The 22,639-nt window shown below is 33.9% G+C and overlaps 3 protein-coding genes across 5 annotated transcripts; 1 reads left to right on the top strand and 2 right to left on the bottom strand.

Annotated features, from left to right (window-relative positions):
- Positions 1 to 3,011: 3,011 nt before the first annotated feature.
- On the bottom strand, positions 3,012 to 8,486 carry ARC5 (P-loop containing nucleoside triphosphate hydrolases superfamily protein). 2 transcript variants are annotated; one of them, XM_079060151.1, is made up of 17 exons: positions 8,081 to 8,486; positions 7,505 to 7,669; positions 7,268 to 7,390; positions 6,945 to 7,166; positions 6,717 to 6,850; positions 6,542 to 6,634; positions 6,397 to 6,460; positions 6,219 to 6,267; positions 6,023 to 6,105; positions 5,060 to 5,278; positions 4,824 to 4,886; positions 4,536 to 4,636; positions 4,400 to 4,457; positions 4,267 to 4,321; positions 3,992 to 4,164; positions 3,340 to 3,504; positions 3,012 to 3,230 (listed from the first exon to the last, which is right to left on the bottom strand). In XM_079060151.1, exons 1-17 carry the CDS (start codon positions 8,414 to 8,416, stop codon positions 3,168 to 3,170), a joined length of 2,166 nt encoding a protein of 721 aa, XP_078916277.1. In that variant the 5' UTR covers positions 8,417 to 8,486; the 3' UTR covers positions 3,012 to 3,167. The 2 variants fall into 2 exon arrangements, with proteins under 2 accessions (XP_078916277.1, XP_078916276.1); XM_079060150.1 differs by having other exon boundaries at positions 3,992 to 4,170.
- A 1,002-nt stretch (positions 8,487 to 9,488) lies between these two features.
- Positions 9,489 to 11,046, bottom strand: LOC145123615 (cytochrome b-c1 complex subunit 6-1, mitochondrial-like). Of its 2 annotated transcripts, none has more exons than XM_079058813.1 (5): positions 10,940 to 11,046; positions 10,720 to 10,781; positions 10,044 to 10,128; positions 9,791 to 9,880; positions 9,489 to 9,688 (listed from the first exon to the last, which is right to left on the bottom strand). In XM_079058813.1, coding segments are annotated over exons 2-5 (210 nt in total). In that variant the 5' UTR covers positions 10,722 to 10,781; positions 10,940 to 11,046; the 3' UTR covers positions 9,489 to 9,655. The 2 variants fall into 2 exon arrangements, with proteins under 2 accessions (XP_078914939.1, XP_078914940.1); XM_079058814.1 differs by having other exon boundaries at positions 10,720 to 10,820; positions 10,940 to 10,998.
- Positions 11,047 to 17,667: 6,621 nt separating this feature from the next.
- On the top strand, positions 17,668 to 18,174 carry LOC145127645 (uncharacterized). The gene has a single exon (XM_079062798.1). It carries the CDS (start codon positions 17,668 to 17,670, stop codon positions 18,172 to 18,174), a length of 507 nt encoding a protein of 168 aa, XP_078918924.1.
- Positions 18,175 to 22,639: the final 4,465 nt, after the last annotated feature.

Genomic DNA, 22,639 nt, shown 5'->3' on the forward strand with positions numbered 1-22,639 from the left:
ACTGTCAGTTTCTCACCCTTTGGTCTCATATGATTTTCTCTTAAAACCCTTGAGTCGTCATCATCGCTTGAAACCCTAGCGTTGTCTGAAACCCTAGCGTTGTTAAAGCAATCAGATATGTTCTTCACCTATTGAAACCCACAAATCTGTTCTTCACTCGTCGAAACCCTAGATATGAGGTTGTGGTTATGTAGATTTGGTGACGAGAGAAACAGAAATCAGGTGAAAAAAGGGAGAGAAAATAGGTGCTACTTTCCTGTGGTCCAAATCTACTTTCCTGTGGCCCAAATCGTTGTCGACGGTGTTAACAGATCTGGTGAGGGTGTTGGTCGTCGGCGATTAATGTTTTAACAAATTCAGTGATTGCGTTGGCCGTCTGAGAGAGAGAGAGAGAGGGGGAGAGAGAGTGAGAGAAAGAGAGAGAGAGAGAGAAAAAAAAATGGTGGCTTCCGATGGTAGTCGACGGTGGACAGGGGTAGTCAACGACGATAAACAGTGGTTTATGATGGAGAGGAGTAGGGATGTTCGTTTGGATGGATCGGTTCGATCCGATCAAATCATGTGAATCCAAATTGATTTCGGTTTTCAAAATGTGGATCCAAATAATCCAAAATAAATTCAAATACAATCCAATCTAACCAAATAATAATTCGGTTGGATCGGTTTTTACACTTTAGTTTTCAAGAATCAAGATATTTTAATAAATATATAACTTTAGTACTAACCCGCTTTGTAATAGAAATCAGAGAAAAATATTTTATTAGTTGTGAATTAAAATTTATAAACAACTACCAATATATCATAGTTTACTATTTTATAGACAAAAAAAAACCTTTTGATAAGCAGTATATTATTAGATTATTATAATAGATGGAAATTTTTAATCTACTAAAAAATAATTTAGTAAATTTATAAATAATTAAAGATATATCATAAAAATAAACAAAAAAAAAATTGTTATTCGGTTTTTTGGATTATCTGGTTTTTAATTTATAAACCAAAATCAATCCAAAATCCAAAATAATAATCCGTTTTTGCTAAAAGCCAATCCAAAAATCTAAATATCTGCACCAAATAGTTCGATCCAAATTGTCTAATTGGACGATTCGGTTTTATCCAAATAGTGAACAACCATAGAGAGGAGACGGCCCGTGGTTTCAGGTTTAGAGAAGGAGAAATGATTTTAAAGGTAAAGAGTATTTATTAAAAGAGGATGGAGTTTTTGTAGGGAGGCTCACTACATTTTTTTAAAAATTAATTAATAATAAATAAACAAATTAAATTAAAATATTTTTTAATTATTAAAATTAATCAAAAATATTAAAAATTGTTGAAAAAGAATTTGAAAAAGACAATATAGTCATTTTATGTTGTTAGGGACTAAGCGTGCAACGTTTTACGTTTTAAGAGACGACCCGAGTTAATTTTTGAAAATAAAGACTAAACGTGTTTTTAGCACCTATATAAGGGAATATTTATGTAAATTACATTATATTTTATTATATTATATTTTGATTTATGGTATAAATAATTGAATATTTTTATTATATGGAAAAGAAGATGTTTCTTTTTAAAACGAATAATTGGGTGTTGTTGCTTAGTATATGTATTTTTCTTATATTTAATTATTTTGTGTTTTTATGTTATTTTATATTTTTAAGCTAGTTTATTAGCTAATTTTTATCAAACGTCGTTTTTTATCATTTGGCAAATAGTTTTAAAGCTATAAACTAATTTTTAACCTAGTAACTAGCTTTTCAAATTTCAACTAATTTGTCAAATATACCTTAAATTGAAATATTTGAATAGCTTGTATCACTATTTTCTTTTACAATGTTTGACATTTTCAACATCATTATCTTGCAATTACCTTGAGTACTTGCAAGATTTGCAATGAAAATATTCTCATCATACAAATATGTTAACTAAGCTCATTACGGGAACAAAATATTATACATCATGTATGATATTCTTACTAGAAATGTGTTTAAATATAGACTTTAGTCATTTGTTAAAATATATATTAAAAAAATAAAAGAATAAAAAATAATAATAATAATAACACGCATTTACAACCAATTAATTAATTGATATCATTTTTATGTATGATTATCAACTAAATGGATAGTCAAACATTTTTAAGTTTTACAATGTATGGGAGTTATGGGACTAACATAAGTCGGTACTGAAACTAATATCATATTTAAACTAACCAATAAAGTATTATTTAGATAAAAAGAATGTAGTTATAGTGGGTATTATTTAAAAAAGTTAATTGCAATTAATACTAACCGATGCCACCATTAAAATTAACATATTTCAAATAACCAATTAAATATCAATATTTAAAAACTTAAAATGCATTTCAAGGTGTATTAGTTAGCAGATAAGTTAAAGAGTTTTTTTTTTTTTTTTTGAAAGAGACAGATAAGTTAAAGAGTTGAAAGTGTTTCAAACTAATATGATTGAAAACATATATTTATCTTAAAAGGCTTCAAATTAATATGATAAAAACATATATTTATCTTAAACAACATCATAAAATGCATTACATGATGTACAGTTTATGGTTTGTAAGTTTGGGCTGAAAATGGACAAAAATTCAACCCCGAATTCTTCTTTGTTTTTGTTTTCTAAAATTTTTACACTTATGTTGGTACTTTTAGAACTTGTTTCTATCCATAAATTTTATAAATAGATGTAAAAATATAAAAGTTGTAATTTCATAGTGTGGATTAAAATAATTTCTTTTTAAAAAAAAAATCTGGACCGGTTTGACCTGGGCCCGGTCCGTGTGCATCTCGACCAGAATAACATTATTTCAAATTTTCGATCTATAAATTTTCCTGATGAGTAATCTTGAAATTAATAACCTTCGATTTCATTCTATAAATTTTCTTCAGAATTACCAAATATTTTGGTCTGATCATTATCTTTATACTAAAAGATTTCCATCGCTGCACTATAGACCTAATTTAAAATCAACCAAACCATAATTCTAAAAATATATCTAAATGAAGCACTTATTGTTTTAATTAAAATTCAGGTTTCAAATAAATATTCAAGTACGCATCACATCCTTCTTGCATTTTTATACACAAAATACTACAATCAAAAGACAAGATGAGGGACATTCCATTTTATTTTCAAGATTCATGAAAAACAAATCAATGTTGATGCAAACTAAGTTGCTCATGAATCTTTCGGAATTTATCTTTAAGCCTTTGTATCTGCATAGATTCCAACACCAAATAAATTAACTTAAAAACCAATACATCATAAATATATAACCAAATCATATTTTTCGAAAAATAAAAAAATATATATATCAAGAAATACCCGTTTCATTTCAATTTCCGTTTCTCGTTTCCGTTGCTCCAATGAATGTCGCAAATTAGTAATATCAAAAACATTATCAAGATCATCTTGGAATGCAGATTCTAAATCTTCTCGAAGGAGTGCGGGCAATTTATCCACAACCGGCATTAAGAAAAAACAATTGAACTGCAAAAGAATGTCAACTGGACTTAACAGAACTAAACTTGAAATGTCCTAGACAAGCTTTTTAGAGCTAATTTCAATGAAGAGATGTCCCACCTTTTTGTGTGAGACACAAAATTAAAAATTTTGTTTTATTGATATATGTGCAGTATAGTGCAGGACTGTCATGTTCTGTCTTGTCTTGTCATAAATGACAAGCTTTTTAGGGCTAATTTCAATGAAAAGACTGTCCCACCTTTTGTTTCATTGATATTAGTACAGTATACAGTTGTCATGTTCTGTCTTGTCTTGTCTTGTGTTGTCTTGTAGGACTGGACAGAACTGAAGCTTTTTAGGGCTAATATCAATGAAGAGATTGTCCCACCTTTTTTGGGTGGGACAGAAAAATACAATTTTTGCTTTATTGATATTTGTGAAGTACAAGAACTGTCATGTTCTGTCTTGTCTTGTCATACTCTGTTATGTGTTTAACACAGATGGAATTTTTTACCTTTAACTCGGCTGAAGCCAAGAAATATTCTCTGATACCATGAAATATTTGTTGTACTAAAGCATAAACAATACGTTCCGATGAAGGCGCAAGTCTCCTGTTCCAAAGTGTGCTGTCTAAAAGATCCGCCAATCTTGTTTCTGTTGTTTGAACGCTTGTGCTTGTGTCAGTGCCTGTGCCTGAGAGATATTACTTAATCTGGTAAGCTATATATATATATATATATATATATATATATATATATATATATATATATATATATATATAAGACTTACCGGGTTGTTCAGCTCCACCAAAAGAATCCAAGAATTGGCGTAATCCAGCTCGATTCTGCAAAAAATATTTTTTTTAAAAATGATGAAATTTTAGGAAAAAGAAAAGCAAAAAGTGGAAAAATCTTCATGTAACCTTATTGTGAAGGGACCAGGTGACATAACGGGTGGTGCTTAGTAAATCCTCCATGCATCTGTAAAAAGCTGAAGAAACTTAAAAAGCCATATAAAGCAAATAAGATGAAATAATAAATTTGAGGTGATTTTGTTACTTTTCATGGCATGATCTTTCGGTGGATTCAGCAAAGTTATTAAAAGCAGATGAAACACGCCTCAAGAAAACTTCATGGCCACTTAGGAATTCGCCCTCTTTCTGTTCCAACCATTTGAAGGGTAGTTAGGTCAAAAGACTTTTAGCCCCATTTTGTTACATGTGACATGACATGACAGAACACGTTGTACTGTGATCGATGTCAATGGGACAAGGACTTGTTCTTGATCTCTCGTTTGTGCAAAAGACGAAAATGCCCTTCTCATAAAAATATCAACAGAGCCCATACCTGAAGAAGATAAACGGAGATGGGAAGTAATCTCTTCAGAATGTGAAGAAGTCGACTGCCCAACTGTATCCAAAATGAGAATCTTAGTAAAACATATATATATATATATATATATATATATATATATATATATATATATATATATATACTTTTTGACTTGACATTTAATGGGATTAGAAAAAGAAAGAAAGAGGGGCGTAGAGAAGTAATGAGGAGAAAAAAGGGATTTGTTGTACCTGATGAAGAAAAGGTTCAAAAGTATCACGAGCTTTTGCAACAGCGATGACACATGCAGTCCTGGAGTAATTTGTTCCATCATGAATATCTTCGACCCCACATGCATTTACAATTTCTTCACGTGTAATTGCAGGGCATTTTATCCCTCCAACAACAAACCTAAATTCAGCCATGGCACGATGATATTGTGCACCTCCATATAGACGCATACCTGCATTCTAAACATAATAGGACAAAACAACTTCACATGTCTACTCTCTACTCTCTACTGTCTACTCTGTCTACTGTTTACTGTCTACTGTCTATTGTCTGCTGTTTGTTGTCTACTTTGTCTGTTGTCTACTGTCTACTTGTCTACTCTGTCTATTGTCTGCTGTCTGCTTTGTCTGTTGTCTACTATCTTTGTCTGCTGTTTATTGTCTACTGTCTACTCTGTCTACTATCTCTGTCTACTGTCTACTCTGTCTACTATCTCTGTCTACTGTCTACTCTGTCTACTATCTCTGTCTACTGTCTACTATCTCTGTCTACTGTCTACTATCTCTGTCTACTGTCTGCTTTGTCTGTTGTCTACTGTCTACTATCTCTGTCTACTGTTTATTGTTTGTTGTCTACTGTCTACTGGTTGTTGTCTACTGTCTACTGTCTACTCTTTACTTGTCTACTCTGTCTACAGTCTACAGTTTACTCAGTCTACTTTGTCTACTCTGTCTACTCTGTCTACAGTCTACAATTTCGTCTGTCTACTCTCTACTGTCTACTGTATGTTATCTGTTGTCTAGTGGGACATAAATTGCAGGCTTTTTGTCAGAACCAAAAAGGTGGAACAAGATGGGACAGGGACTCAGTGAGTGTTGATCTCTTGTATGTGGAAAAGACGTGAATGCCCTTCTCATCCTAATCATGGATAATAGCCTACAATGCTAAAGGTGATATGGGAATGTAGATTGTAAAAAGCTTACAGGTATTAGTTTGTGTGGGAACTGAGAGCCATCAATACCGATTAATGCCCCTCCATTAACCCTCTCATCTTGTAGTGTTTCCCCTACAAACAAAGCAAAGAAGTAGAATGTAAAATAAAAGTCAAAAATTAGTATTCAAAATGTTTGTGGATTAAGAGGTAAAGAAGGAAAGTTTAGCAAGATGAAGATGATTTACCAAATTTATCTGGAGGTGCAACAACTGTCCCTTTCAATAGCAGTGATAACTACAAAACAGAAACGAGATTAAAACACCAAAGATTAGTTACCTAAAAATATTTTTTTTTCATTGAAATATTGGTTAAAACTTAAAATTTAAAAGTTAAAACAAGAAACACTAAAGAAAAATATGAAACCTTGGTAAGGAAAAGATCATGAAAAGATCTTCCTTTCTCCTTTAGTTTGACTTCATCTAAAGTGCTAGGAAAACACCAAAAACAAATTTTAGTAGATTTTTTCATTTAAATAATTTCAAAAAAGAAAAAGGTGATAACTGCAAACCTGAGTTCTTGATTTATGTCATTTAGCTTTCGTGTTGTACCACGATACTCTTTTTCAAGAAGAGGAATGATCATAGGAACATTATCCATATACCTTAAACAAAATAAAGCTCAAAATTTTTAATTACAAAGAAAAAGTTGATTAATTTGACTTTAGACTATAATAAAGATTCTACCTTTTTTGCAGCAATTCTTCCAAGAATGACTTAAGGCTGCTCAATCCTATTCTGCTTCTTTCTTGCTTTGATAATGTCCTACCAAGCTTCTCCTCTAAAGATGCCACATCTTCCATCTCTCTTAGAGAAATAGCCTACAACAATTTATAGGTACATTATGAGGAGGGCATTTAAGTCTTTTGCATAACAAACAGGACCTAAATATATTAAATTATTAATATATTATACCTGTTTAAACTCATCATTGGATCTATAAACCGATTCATGTCCTGATCCAACTCTTCCAGAAGGCACAGAAGTGAAAAAAGGTGAATCACCAAGCATGAAACCATCAAGAACAGATGCAGGTGGTGAAAGGAAAACTTCAACATCTGAAGCACGTGCAAATTGAGGGATCTTTGTATCAAGCTTAGTTGACACAACCACAGTTCTTGAAAGTTCAGGATCAATCTGCAAAATGCAATTCACTCATGATACTATTTAGTATCTTCAATGAAATGATAATAATTAATAACACCCCTAATCCCTTTTATAAAATTTAAAACACATACTTGCATTACTACCCTCCTAGTAGTAGCATTGCTCCAGTCATTACAATCTTCAAGGCATAGTACAATGAACTCCTTATGCTGCATTTTTGCCCTCACTAGTGACTCAACAGCACGAGATTGAGCCTGTAAATTAGGGTTTTTGAAACTTCATTGTCAGCAACTCTATCTTTAATGGAAGTACTAAATCGGTAAATCTTGAAAAAAATTTAGTTTTATTATGAATAAAGTATAAACAACCTGTAAAGCTCGATTTTTTCGTCCAGGAGCAGGAGCAATGAGGCCAGGAGTGTCTATAATGGTGAGATTTGGGCAGTATTTGTATTCCACTCTAATGATTATCTCCTTTGAAGAAAATTGAACAGTTTCACGCTCCAATCTCATGTTTTCAGCTTCAATGTATTCCTATGTAATGTAAAGTAACAATTGGTCACGTTTTAGTCTGATTATAATCAGAAAAATTGTGAAAATGGGACAAGTATTAAGAAGGGAACTTGAATTCCATGGAGAGTTTGAATATTCAACCATGATTCATGTCTGGGAATTTGATTATATCAATCAAAAAGGACTTAAAAGATAGTGATCGCTTTGTCTGTTATTAGGTTATATACTTCTTTAGAAAAGGACAAATAAGAACTACGTCCTCAACATATTTCTTTATTGGTCCGTGATACATTTCTAACTCTTGTTGATAGATTAACATGGATCTTCCATTTTCAGAACTTCAATCAAACAAGCAATTAAGCAAACACATTTTTTTACCATAAGACAAATGAAAAAAGAAGGTGCTAAGAAATGGGTTTAGTTAACATGTACCTGAATTTCTCGGAGTGATTTCTCTTGGGGAACGCACGAATCAGAATCGGATATAAGGTGACAAAGAGGGGAGTCACATTCAGGGTTAAACCTCATGTGGAGAGTAATAGGACGACGGGTTTTAGTGCCACCGCCTACATGGTTGAATTGGAATCCCATTAGGGCTTCCACGAGGGCGCTCTTACCATCTGTTTGATGTCCGACGACTAGCACCGCCGGAGCATCAAACGGTGTCTGGAACTCTTGTGCTAGTCCGTGCAGCTCGTTGTAAGCCTCGTATAACCTGGACTGGCTTTCCCATTCGCCGCCGTTCTCCGCCTGCTTCGGCGTCGACATTTGAGAAGAAGGTGTGAGTCGTACGTGGAGCCTGTGTGTGTAGTGGGTTTTGACCTTTTTCGAATTAAAGAGTTTATTTAATTGGACTATTGGAGTGTGTGGCGTTCAAAATTAATTTTATCTTCGTTTTTTCTTTCCCTCCCTTTTCCGGTTTTCCCCCTTTGTCTTCTTCAATAAATTAGAAAAAAACAAATTAATATAAATTTAATTGATTTTTTTTCAAAGTACTTTAGTATTTAAGAAGTTTAAAAATTTATAAATGTGCCATTCATTTATTATTAACTTATAGAATAAATTTATATTTTGAAATTGCATCACTCTTCCGTAAAATAAGGACTTTGTCTAGTATCAATTGTCTATTGGAAACGTGATTACATCATCATGTGGCCAATATTCCTATATGTGTTATTAATAAAAGAATATTTACTGAGATAATTGTAAATTTTAATTATAAAAATTAAGTGTAAGTTGGTCGATCACCGAGAAATTTAAGAGAATAAAGATTGTGATGGTTTTAAAATATCTAAATAAGGCAATCGACGACTACATCAAGAAGCATGGAGACTCTTATGGTTGATGGAGCGAAGAGAAATCTTCTTTTTATTAATTCTTTTATCTCTCATATTTTCTAGTATTAGTAGTTCCAATTCCCTTCCCCTTCCAAAAAAAAGATATTAAAAATAAAAATATGATAAACACAAGAATTGAACTTGGTGGTTACTTTTGTGAAATGATATGTTAATGATTTTTATGATTCTAGGTTGAGATTTTATATTTGATATGTTAATGACTATATATATTGCCATACTCAAATGAATAATTGGTAGACAAACTATACTACTCATACACGATTACACGCACTCATATTGTGACATACATACTCAAATTAGGAAGTGGCCATTGCTTAATAATCATCATGTCAATCATTAGTAGGTGTGTAACAGTGTACAAATAGTATAGTTTCTCTATAAATTATGTAGTCGTTCAATATAAAGTCGTATAATAGCTTTATTGACTAATCCTACGCTCATAAAACCTATTTATTTTAGGTTTTTAGATGTTTGCAACACAATTTGGGTAAGAAAGAAAATGAAAATTAATTTTGCAAAGGTTCAAAGTTTATAAATAGAGTCCACAAAGGGGACTTCATTAAACCACCACTCAAAGCAGATAAAACATAAACTCCATCAAATTCATGTTACACAACTTTTGATTTTTCAACAGTAGAAATCTCTTCCATTACTTGAGTTTCTCAAATAGCTTAGGTGCAACCTATAATCCACATGAGTTTTCAATATTAGATGATTAAAAAATAAAAATCTTTACATGTAAAACAAATCAAATAATGAAGAAGGGGCAAAATGGGAAACTTACACATTTGTCAACACACTGCCAATAATCAAAATACTGCCCCGTGCAATGCTTGTGCCCACTTTCATCTGCCTCCACCCTTTTCACACATCCCTAAAAAAATGGCTAAATTGATAAAATGATAAAAGTACGTTCTGTTTTTATGTATTTTTTTTAAAAGTCAAAAAGTATAATTGTTTAATTATTACAAAAAGTGTTTATGGGATTTGAAATTTAAACAAATTTAATTTTGAGTTGAAAGGATATTAAAAGGAACCTGATATTCAAGCCAAGCTCTCACACATTTGGGCTTGCATGAATCTTCGAAGTACTTCTTTTGGTCAACTGGTTCTTCATCCGCCCTTGTAGAGAAGAAGAAAATTACACAAAAATGGAAAGCTTAAACATAAAATTATAGTGAATGTCAAATAAGTAGAACAAAAGTTTATCTCTAGATTCTAGAAACATTTTTTTGTGATTATATCTGTTGGCCATTGTAATCATTACAAGATTTTAGTCATGCTGATAAGTGTCCCTTGTAATCAACTATGTGCTCAATGCCAAAATCTATGCTTTGATACACAACAAACACATATTGCATATCTTTTGGCATATTGGGTCCAATGAGGCCACAAATCTTAAGAAGAAAAAAAGGGAGAACTCAAATGATTTGATCAGAGTGTGTTTCTCCAATTACAATATGTCAATCTCAATCATTACCCAGGCATATGAATCATCATCACATTAACTAGCAAACATTTTAGATCCAAAACTCATGTTTGATCTAGGGATTTGAGTTTCTAAATCTAGCAAACACGGGATATCATAAAATTACGAATACGCAAACTAACAAGTGCCACTGCTTCTAATGATAGCATCTCAGAGCAATAATACATGAATATTTCACTAGAAGAAACTTAAAATCACAATTCATTAAATCGGTGATTACTCACATAGGTTATTAAGGAATACGATTAAGCGAGGACTTGTAAACAACCCGTTCAATCGAGCCAAACTGCACAGAATCCAATTTCAGAATACGAATTCATAAATCCTGTTTGTTGAAAATCCGTATGAACAGATCGAAGAACGAAGAAACATAGATTTATTACGATCTATTTTGGGGAACACATTGACTTAAATGGAAAATTTGAGGAAGAAAGATGACTATACCGTATGAGGGTTTGAAGCCGCAGTGAAATGGAAGAGAGAAGACACACGAAAGGCCTTTTACTATGTTGACTTGCCCGGCTGCCCCGATCCCAATTTATTTATATAAATGCAACTTACTAAAATATTTAATTAAATGGTTTTCTATATTTATATAACCATATATCAATTTTATCACTAAAAATTTATCAATTTGTACATGTGTAAATTACTTTGTAACTCATTTTATTATATATAATTGGCTAATTTCTAAAAGATTATATATTTTATTGTATTATATGAATTGAAAATTTAATAAATTTGTTGCATGTGTGTGTTATAGAAACAGCAGAAAATAGAGACAATTATGTAGAAGAGTTATTAAATTGTTCTGTTAAAAGTAATTGTATCATTAGGCTAAACGGAATGCATCCAAAGCATTTATGCATGAAAGTGTGTCACATCATTCCACCTTCAAGTCACAAACCTTAGGAAATAGTATTCTAGTAGTAAGTTGCTAGTGAATGAGGAGAAGAAGAGTGAGATAGGGGGAGGGAAGGGGAATGAGAGAGATTGTGACCAAGCGTAGCCATAGCCACGGAAGCTCACACTTAAGTAATATAGGGGTAGTGTTGGCATGCATTTTACGCGTGTCAAGTCACGTAACACGTAAGGGGATACTCCATTTCATATAGTCTTACTGAAATATTAACTAAACTTGAATGTCATGACCTTTAATTTTAATAAAAATATAGATTATTAACTAAAAATTACAATGTTTGTAATAAAAACAAAATAAAAATCAAACTTAATTATAATTCATCTTTATCGTACAATACTAAATCAAAACTATATTTAGGTTCTTAGGTATAACTATCTCCACACCAGTTTTTGCTACATCATTTGTCATGTTATTCTCCACATTATTTCATTTTTACTAGGAAATACTCACCACACCACTTTAATATTCATTTTAAATGTATACAAAAATAAATTAAATGAAGAAACATGGCCACGTGGGCTCTTCGGATTGAGTTTTGGTCCTCCACTAAGCGTTGCCTCTCGTTGTCATATCCACGGCAAGAAACATGGTTAAAAGGGGCGGTGTTCCGGTGGCCTCAACGACGTGGAGGGAGGCCACCTCAGCCTCCTCCACGACGTTTAAATCTCATGCCCAGCAACCTTAAGAGTCAATTACATGCTTGGTCCCATAGTCACAGTCAAAAGTATATCTACAAATGTCATGAATCGCGGTTGAAAGTCACGATTGTGGCTAGGAGTGAAAAATGATTATCCACAACATTGTGGCGGGTTCGCATTAACTATAAAGTTTTATGATAAGCAATATTTTTGAAAAATTAGCACCCAATGGCATTTGAAGACAAGTTCAAATTGAAGACCAATAAATTGTAACTGGTACCATGAAAGTATTTCGACGAATTGTTGAAAATAACAGAAAAAACAAGTGTTACAAGTGCAATTTGTAATGCTTCATATGAAGAAAGAGATATATTTTATGACGACAACACAAACAAATGTGGTGAAAATGGAAGGACTTGATTGGTGGTCAATGGTCAAGTTATGGATTGGAAACTCCGGTTGCCAAAAAGGTACTTTCTCAAACTATCAGCGGCTCTTCGGTAGAAAGAAAATAGAGCACTTATTATTATATCCATAAAGCTAACCGGAGTGGTCACGCCGGAAAAGGCGTGGTCTCCAGCCACCGCAGCAGAACGCCCCACCACCACCAGGGTGGTCTTGACGCTGCTGGGGAAGAGAGAAATAGAGAAAGAAGAGAGAAATAGAGATAGGAAGAAGAGAAAGACAGAGAGGGAAGTTGCGTGGTTCAGTAGAAGGAACCACAGCCGACCACAATAACACCGTTGACGCTCCTTTTGGGTTGGTATTCGCGCTCTTGATGCCAGGCACATTAGCACCACACCCTTAGCGTGGTATGTATTCTGATCAGCCTAATGTGAAGAGAAATCGGTTGAAATCCAAAAAAGCGGACAAACTAGTTTTCATTCATTCCAATATTCGGCTCCAATCTCGATTTTCGAAAACATTTAAATTCGGACTACACAAAAAGCAGGATAGAATCCAAAAAAGCATCATCGACCATGCGAATGGAGAAAAACCAATGATAGAATAGGTTATTGTATTTAGTATTTACTGTTATGATCATAGTTTTTTAAAGTATTTTGGAGTTGTTTTTTAAAATTATGTAGGGTACATCATACTACATTATACGTGGAGCAGTCCAGATCGAGTAACAAAAGCCAAAACCACATCCCAATAATCGATTTCTAGTAAAACAGTTAAAATTCTCAAAACGAAACAAATTTGAAAAATAAATGGTTAAACCTGTTAAAATTTTTGAGCCATCCAAATGAAACAATTGTTAAACTTAATTACTGTTCGGTAAACCGAATCATATTGACAAATCAACCGGTCAATTTTATAATGTCAATCAAAGGATTTTGCCATGGAGATGCTACTTATTCAACTACAAATCCATGACTATGAATCCATAAGTCCATGAACATGTCCATGAGAATTTACTTCTAACAAACCAAAGAGCAACATGTAATTTTTATGTCCCGAAAAGTCCTTTTTTTTCACTTGAGTTTATCGAACAGCTTAGGTGAAACCTGCAACCAACAACCAGATCTGTCAGTATGGGAGTTTCAATTCCAATACAGATTGTGCTTTATTTATGGGCAATGGGCTTTTATGACAACCACTTAGCAGACCGCTGTATGTGTATCTGATTTACATCTCACATGATTCTTAACTGCAGACAGGTGTTGGTGTGGGCCACAAAGGGGTCCCCAGTCCCACAACCAACATGCAAGATGTCAAATCACATTATCTCCATGTGATGTGATGTCAGTCTGGGACATTAGTTATGGATTCTCACCTTCTTACTGATAATAAAAAATTATTTTATAAAAGTGGGAAAGTTAGTGAAGCTTACAGCTCTATCGATACAATGCCAGTAATCAAAGTATTGTCCAGTGCAATGTTTTTCTCCACTTTGATCTCCCTCTACCCTTTTCACACATGCCTGTAGATTTTAATGGACTAAATTAATAATCGTGTTACCAATATTCATATAAATCCTTTGTGAAAAATATACTAAAACCGTAAAAAATCATAAACCCTAGGTTGTGGAATCGGTTGTGACAATCACCTAAAACTCATAATTAATGAGCTATCTTGACTTTTTTCACAAGTTAGCAATCTAATAAAAACAGCACAATTTGAGGTAATATACAGTTTTAGGATTATATTGATGTAGAATGGTATGTAAAGAAGGTATGAGTGATAAAGCACCTGATACTCAATGAGAGGTCTAACACACTTGGGCTTGGAAGAGTCTTCAAGGTACTTCTTTTGGTCAACTGGTTCCACATCACCCCTTTATAAAAGAAGAAAATGAACCATTAGTGGACAGAATGATGATTTCATTTGATGAAGGATCAAAGATATTGCGAAGTATACAAGTAGAAATCTTTTATCCTTTGTAACTTGTTGATGCAAGATCCAAAAACTTGAACTTTCAGATAATGTTTCTTTCAGAAGAGTAACAGGAATGCATTAGAATGTGACCTTAAACACATTTGATTGAAGTATTAAAAGTTCTATGCATCTTTTCATATGTAAAATCTGGAGGTCCTATATTCATTGCACAGCTTATTCAAAATAAATTAAATCAAGAACAGAAGGATGATAGGTAATATGTATGAAGAGCTATCATTCATTTTGCCTCCTGGGGAAGATAGAATATGATTTTGCGTTTCTTTTGAACGAATTCCAAGATCTGATGCATAAAGCCAATGATTCTGGAGCAGCTCCTTTACTACTGACTCCAAATAATGGCATGTGAACGAATTAACGCACGGATCCTTTGACATTTTTCTCTATGAGATAAAATTGATGAACACTTCGAAGATATCATTATGTTATGTTTGTGTATATGTGATTGTGTATGCAAGAAACAACATCTAATGATACTTACATCTTCGGAGCAAATGCACTTTACGAACACTTCAAAACAACGTTCCTTGATGAAATGACCTGGAAATGCATCGATTATCAATACAACACTTTCATTTATGTGTCTGAAACCCTAATTTTCAATCAAACGACCAAATTACAAATTCTATGAATAACTTCGATATGAGAAATCAATAACCGTACCTTGAAGAAAACGCAGGAAGAACGCCAAAGCAAAGGGGAGAAGTATTATATTCGTTGGGTGGAGGACCGATTCAATAGCGAGAACATTGGTGGCTCACTCGAGCTTTGACGCCCCGATAAACTGGGGAGAGACATAAATTATCCTCGTGTTATGAAATCAGCCAATTTGGTCCTTACAGAAAAAAATTTACTCACACAGCTCTATGAATTAGTTTTAGACAAAATTGCAAAAATGGTCCCTGTGGTATGCAAAATTTTGGGGTTTTAGTCCAAACCACGAGTTTTTTGGATCCATGGTCCTTTTGGAGTGGTTTGTATGTGGTTTTGGTCCCTGGACTTAACTCCCGTTAAGTAGGATCTGTTAAGCCCCCTCATGTGCCTCACACGTGAGGGTAAAATCGTCATTTCATATGTTAGGGACCATTTTTGCATAAACGTTTTTTTGGCTTAATTGACCTTAACCCCTCATTTACTTACCCCAACACCCGTCAACTCCCCAACTCCCTCCTTCTTGCTTCTGCTCCATTGAACCTGCAAAAAACCCTCGTTGCTTATTCAAACTAGGTAATCGACGCTACACATACAAGGCCATACGTTTAATACGAAATGGTGTTCGTAATGTGGCATATCAGACCAAAACATGAAGTTGTTGATGTATCAGCCGTATATGGTAAGTTGCTCTGTTTTATTTAACTTTCATATTTTGCATTTTTTTATTGATTTAGAACAAAAAAATGCAAAATTTTGACTTTGTTAATATGTACAATTTTGATTTTTAGCGGGTGCACCCACATGGTTTAGTATTAAGCTTCATCACGGTGGGAAATTTACTAAGTTACCTGATATAAAGTACATTGGAGGTGAAGTGCGTTATGTTGATTATGTGGACATAGATGAGTTTTCTGTACATGAACTTGATGCCATAATGCTGGACCTAGGTTACCCAGACCCACGAAATTCTGAATTCTCTGATGAATCCCCAGTGATATACTACCATTTTAGGATACCAAATGGTGACTTTCAGTTTGGTCTTAGAGCTTTAGGGAATGATCAGGATGTGATCAACCTTTCTAAATACATTGCACATAACAAGCTGATTGAGGTGTACACAGAGCACGGGAAGACAAATTTACTAACTTACTTCATGTCACCAAATGCAAAGGGTAAAGTTGTCATTGAGGAATTACCAGAAAATGATGATCAAGAGGCTGAAGTTGAGGGTCAAGTTCATGTAGATTCTCCATCGAAAAATATGAACCATGGTAATGGTGAGCCTGTTGGTGAGTTCATGTCTCTGATTCTTTTTGGGAGTAAGAATGATATTTTCTCACCAGAGTATACAAGGGGTAGAGTTGGGAATTCCAAAATAGGTGAAGGTTCTTGTAGCAAGAGGCTTAATTTAGATTATATTGATGAGGGTGTTCACATTTCAAAGGAAAAGAATGATGATCACGATGGTTCAACTGATGTTCAGGAGGCAGCAACTTCTTTTCATATTGATGAGATGGATGGTGTTAGGGAGGCTGCAACTGTTGTTGAAGAGGCATCAACTATTGATGAAGGATGCTACAACACCCCCTGTTAATAATGCTGATCAACAATTGAATGATTTATTTGATAACCTTATGGAAAATTTGATTGGGGGTGATGAGGATAATGCAGAGTATGAAGGAGATGGAGAATCTGAAGAGGGTAATCAAGAGTATGAAGAGGATGATGAATCTCAAGAAAGTGATCCACAGTATGAAGAGTATGATGATTCTCAAGATGAGAAACAAATAGAAGATGAAGATCATGTGGATGACATAATGGATGTTGACAACAATATTCAGGATGTGGATGTGGACATGGGAGACTTCACTCTCAATGTTGAAAGTGATGTGGAAGGTTCTTGTATAAATGTTGTTCATGGGCATGAACCTGAAGATATAGAAGTGATCAACAATGAGGAATTTGAATCTTTGGATGAAGGATCTGACCAAGACAGAGAGAGAAGAGCTCTTATCAAGAATTTGAGAAAAGAAAAAAGGTGCAGTTGATTCAATTGTTTAAAGTGTGGTTTACATACAACAGTTGATCAATTGTTTCCCAATGATGAGCATAGATATTGTATCAGACATATTCATGACAATATGAGGAAAAGATGGAGGCAAATAGAGTACAGGGACCACTTATGGAGGTGTGCATCAGCTACCACCATTCCTGAGTTTGAACATTTGATGAAGGAGTTTAGTCAGTATGATAAGGAGGCATGTGAATGGTTAAAACAAATTCCTCCTGCACATTGGGCAAGGAGTCATTTTTCAGGTAATTCTATATATTCCAATTTGGTCCTTACGTCTTTCACTTAGTGAACTGTTATACTTGTATGATAATTGTATTAAATGTTTTTTAATGGTAATGTACTAACAGGAAGAGCAGTTTCTGATGTGTTGATATCAAACATGTGTGAAGTGTTTAATGGGAAGATAGAGAAAGGAAGGGATAAACCTGTCATTGGATGTTTAGAATACATAAGGGAGTATCTAATGAAGAGGATATTCAATGTCATGAAGGAAATGAAAAAGGCTAAAGGTCCACTAACACCCACAGCAACAGACATCCTAGCTGCAAGAAAAACAGTTGCTTCACAATACATTGCTAGGTGGAATGGGGGAGACAAGTATCAAGTCACAGGAGCTTTGCAGGATCAACATGTGGTTGATGTTAGGAACAAAACATGCACTTGCAGAAAATGGGAATTAATTGGAATTCCATGCAGACATGTAATTGCAACTCTGAATGAGATGAGTAAAGACCCAGAGGCTGAGCTTGACATTTACAAATGGGTTCACAAGGTGTATTTTCTAGAGACATGGAAAAAGGCTTATTCTTTTAAGGTGGAGCCAATTAAGGGGAGATCAATGTGGCCCAAAAGTGAATGTCCCACAAAGCTAATCCCTCCTCCACATCGCACTCAAGTGGGAAGGCCTAAGAAAAAAAGAAGACAAAGTGAGGGTGAAAGGTTAAGCAAAAAACAGAGGGAAAGTCAAGGTGATGGAGTGAATGCTACATAAGAAGGAGGTTCCCAAAAACCAACAAATGATGGAGTGCAAAAGCTATCAAGGAAGCATATCAGTGTTACTTGTAGCAAATGCAAGAACAATGGACACGACTCTAGGACCTGTAAAGGGCAAGGTGGGAATCAGTCCAAGAAGTAATGTGTCATGCATGCATGGGGTTTTCTGTGATTTTGGTTGGTTATGAAAACTTGGTTGTTATGTTTACAATATTTTGTTGAAAACTTTTGGTTGGTTGTTATGAAAACTTGGTTGTTATCTTAGGTATGGTAATGTGTCCCTTTTGGTCATGTTTAGAATCTTTGGTTGTTATGTTTAGAAACTTTGGTTGTTATATTACAAATCTTAATGAAATGTGCATTTTGGTTATGTACAATTGGTTCTAATATATACATTTTGGTAATACATTCATACCATTTCTATTCATATGTTAATTCTGATACATTCATACCATTTTGGTAAAACACTCATTAACATCATAAGTCACTACAAACATGATCACATAAAATTACAACAAAATGACCAAAATACCCTTCACAGTATACCCCTACACAAACCAAATACAGAAGAAGAAAATCACAAAAAAAACCAACTTCCAAACAGGTACATTTTTGTTGGATTAGTGTCTAAGTCCATAACTATTTTGGTATGTACTTGACCCGATGGTGCATGGTCCTTTTGGGTTGCCTTCACCAAAGCAACTTGATAGGATGAATTATGGAGAGAGAGTATTAATTATGATTTATTAATATATTATGAGAATAATATATTAAAGGAGAAATCATATTGTTTAATTAATATTAGTCAATAATTAATTAAGAATTAATTTTGTGGCTAAAAAAGATTAATTAAACTTAGGGGACTGGAATTGTAATTATAAGATAATTGCAATTGGGCTATGGATCACCTTGGAATATAGGTTGGACGAAATCTATGGGAAGCCCATATGATTTTCGTCTAAGGCATGTTCCAGAAGGGGTCCATGGGTTGCTTAGGGCTTAAGCAGTCAAATTAGGGTTTCCTTGTTAGATAACCCTAATTGCCTACCTATTTAAAGGCCCCTTGAGACACAAAAACGTGGCTAACCTTTTCAAGAGGGTTTCTAGACGTTTTTGAGTGCCTCTCCTCTTCTCCTTCTTCATCCTCTTGCTCTTGGTGTTTGTGAGCCATTAGAGGAGTGACATTTGTGACTCTAAGCTTATCAGAAGCCAATTACTACAAGGAATAGATTGTTATTGCTATATAACAATCAAGGTAAGATCTAAACCCTATTCTTATGTTAATATTGATTATCACATACTAGATCTAGGGTTTATGACTTTGGATGATTATTGCATGTTTATTAGACAAACTAGATCTAAAACTTTAGTGTTTGCATGTACACCATAGGAATGTTGTAGTGCTCATAACCCATCAGTGGTATCAGAGCCTAGGCTGTTTGTATGATGAATTGATGCTTAATTGTTCATTGCTTGCTTGAAAAATCTAATTTTTTGGGTTCTGACTGGCAGACTCGCCGAGTCCATTCATGGACTCGACGAGTAGGACCTACTCGACGAGTTCCATTGTGGACTCGACGAGTCCAAGGGTCTGTCAGCTTAATTTCGCGATTTTCTTGCCTTTTTGGCTTGGGATAATTACCATAAACATTTTTAATTAGTAAAATCCGATTTTTATTGATTTTGGGTGAATATCCTTACCAAAATAGTAGATAATTGCCAATTAATCAAATATTTGTTGCCTTATATGATAATGTATAATTATTTTAGTTATTTGGTGAATTGTCTTGCAAGTAATTGGACTAGGTCAAAATTAGATACCCAAATTAATTGTTAACTGCCTTATTTAAATTGTTGATCTAGAATGTTCTTGATAAAATTTGAAAATTTTCAATTTTCTCCCTTTAGGTTTCATAGTTTTAAATTTCAACTTTAAAAGTTTTAGTTTTGAAATTTAAATAGTTAAACCCGAATATTTTGAAATGTTTCAAAACTTGCCCTCAAGTTTTGGAATTTAAATTTTGATTAAAAGTTTGATTTTAAAATGTTAAATTCTAAAACCCTAGTTTTTAAAAAAGTTCAAATTACACCCTTATGGTTTTATTAAGTTAATTAAAGGTATAATTAAAAGAAAGTTAATAAATCCATAATGATATGGTTTATATTTAATTTAAATTAAAAGTGTAATTTATAAAATTAAACCACCTAGTATTTTAAAAGTGTAAAATACACCCTATACTATATATAACATTAAAAGTCTAATATTATATATGTATAACTTAAACTGCTAGTCTTACCGTTAGTAGGCCTCATTCACGAAGCTGGTCTATAAGGGGTGTTTAAGCAAATTGCCTATAAAATGGCGATTGAATGGGTATCCACTCTTACCCACCGCACTCTTGACTAGTGAAGGGTCGTTAGCCGAACGGGTAGGATAAGGCGAACCCTCTCATCATTAAAAGTATAATGAATAAAGTAACTAAATGTTTTATAAAATTCCCAAATCTTAGTTACTTTAGGAAAAAGTGAAATCGATGCAATTCCACGGAATTACAATTTGTACCCTTGTCGAGACAATTAGTGGAGCGTGTGTGGTTAACCGGCACACTAAGTTGGGTTTGGCATTGGTAGCGAAGGGTGACTCGATGTTTGTCATAGATTGATGGAGCGTGTGTGGTTAACCGGCATGTCAATTAGGTGATTGTAACATTGAGGGAACCACGTACATTCGCATGGTTATTCACACCTTATTTGTGATCCTCGGCATCCCAGTCACAAATGAAGGGCATAATAGAGATTAAACATGACATTGAAAAGTTCAATGAATCTCAAAAGATCTAGGAGTTTCAATACATTTAAAACTTAAATTCTTTTTCGTTTTTCATGGTGGAAATTGGTGAATCGTCATTTACCTACCTTCAAATGTTCTGCGAGTTGGATTACGACATCCCTCTTCCAATTTGTAGGATATTGTGTTGGGTCCTAGCCTTAATATCTCATTTGGGTGTTTTATTAAGGACTCAATCAACTAAACTTGAATTTTCTCCCGTTTCATAGATGTCAAAGTCTGACAACTATGGTCTTCCTAAATCCGTTGGAAAAAGTTTTCCCCGTGAAGATGATGTTCCACGATTGTATTGTGGAAATGGAAATCATGCTTTATTTCCTTCACCTCCTCCAATAATTCTCCCTGACCCACGTGTTAGAAGACTTAAAAAGTTCAAGGTCACTCAAGCCCTATTGGCAAAAGACATGGAATTGGAAAGTCTATTTGTGCTCATGTCTTGGATAAAAGGTTACACATTGATAGATTGGGATTGTTAGGTGTGGATGTTTAAAGGAAATTGGTTGTTGACTTGGTTCTTCAGTCACTTCCCAAATCGTATGGTAAGTTCGTTAGAGAGTACTATATGATGGACCACGACATGACCCTTATTGATTTGACTTATTTGCTTATTGCTCCTGAATCAGAAATGATTTGGTGCACCGGTCAACAAATCTGTCTGGTAAATCAATATCCCAACCCTCTATGGGCAATGGTAACATTGGAAGTCCAGAAAAGTTTTCTTTACGCAAGAGAAAGGCTGAGTCTGAGATAGTCCTATGTACCATTCCATAAGAATCCATGTGCTTCTACTGCCAAAAGAAGGGTCATTGGTTACGAAGCTGCCCTAACTACCTGAGAGATCTAAGAGATGGGAGAGTCAAAATGTATGACTCTGCTTCAGGTAAAATCCACTATCTAACTCCATTAAGTTCCTATTCGGAGATTCTTAATACGTGATGTGATAAGATTACATTTCGATGTTTTGAAGGATCAAAGAAAGGAAAGGAAGCTTAAAGGAAGGAGCAAGCTGAGTCTGATCGCGAAGAAATGGATTTTGATCGCATGATTCAAGGATCAGATATTTAAGCTACTACTTTAGAGTTAGGATAGATTGCTAAATAATATTTGCATAGTTTTTCATTTGTAATCGCGTTGTAAGGACAATATTTTTCCGCAATAAAATAAATTTTTATTTATCTTATTTATGTTTCCGTGTGATGGATTTTATGAAAAATTGGTGTTTGAATGGTTCTATTGTTAGCAATATTGTGAATGGATTTGATTCTTAGTTATGTTATTTGTGGAAATGTCATAAATTTACCAAATGAGGAAAGTTTCTCATCACCTAAGTTTCAATTGGACAGAAACTTGGAATCATGCAACTGGTATTGTGTGATGAATGAAAACCTTCGTATTTGGGAAATTGAAACTAATTCTTTGTTCACATAAGTATGTGAGTCAAGTGAAGGACTAGGAGATCTGGTAAACAATGTTGTGCACTGGTCAAGTCCACCACAAAGAACGATAAGTTTATTCGTCATGATTTAGTAAAAGTCTAGTAAACGTGATTATACTTACAAGATTAAGTGTAATTCTGAATCATTGAAAAGTTTCAATGAATAGCAGAACGAATAAG

Source organism: Lactuca virosa, chromosome 7 (genome assembly GCF_052849685.1).
Source record: "Lactuca virosa cultivar CGN04683 chromosome 7, Lactuca_virosa_CGN04683_v6, whole genome shotgun sequence".
Taxonomy (NCBI): domain Eukaryota; kingdom Viridiplantae; phylum Streptophyta; class Magnoliopsida; order Asterales; family Asteraceae; genus Lactuca; species Lactuca virosa.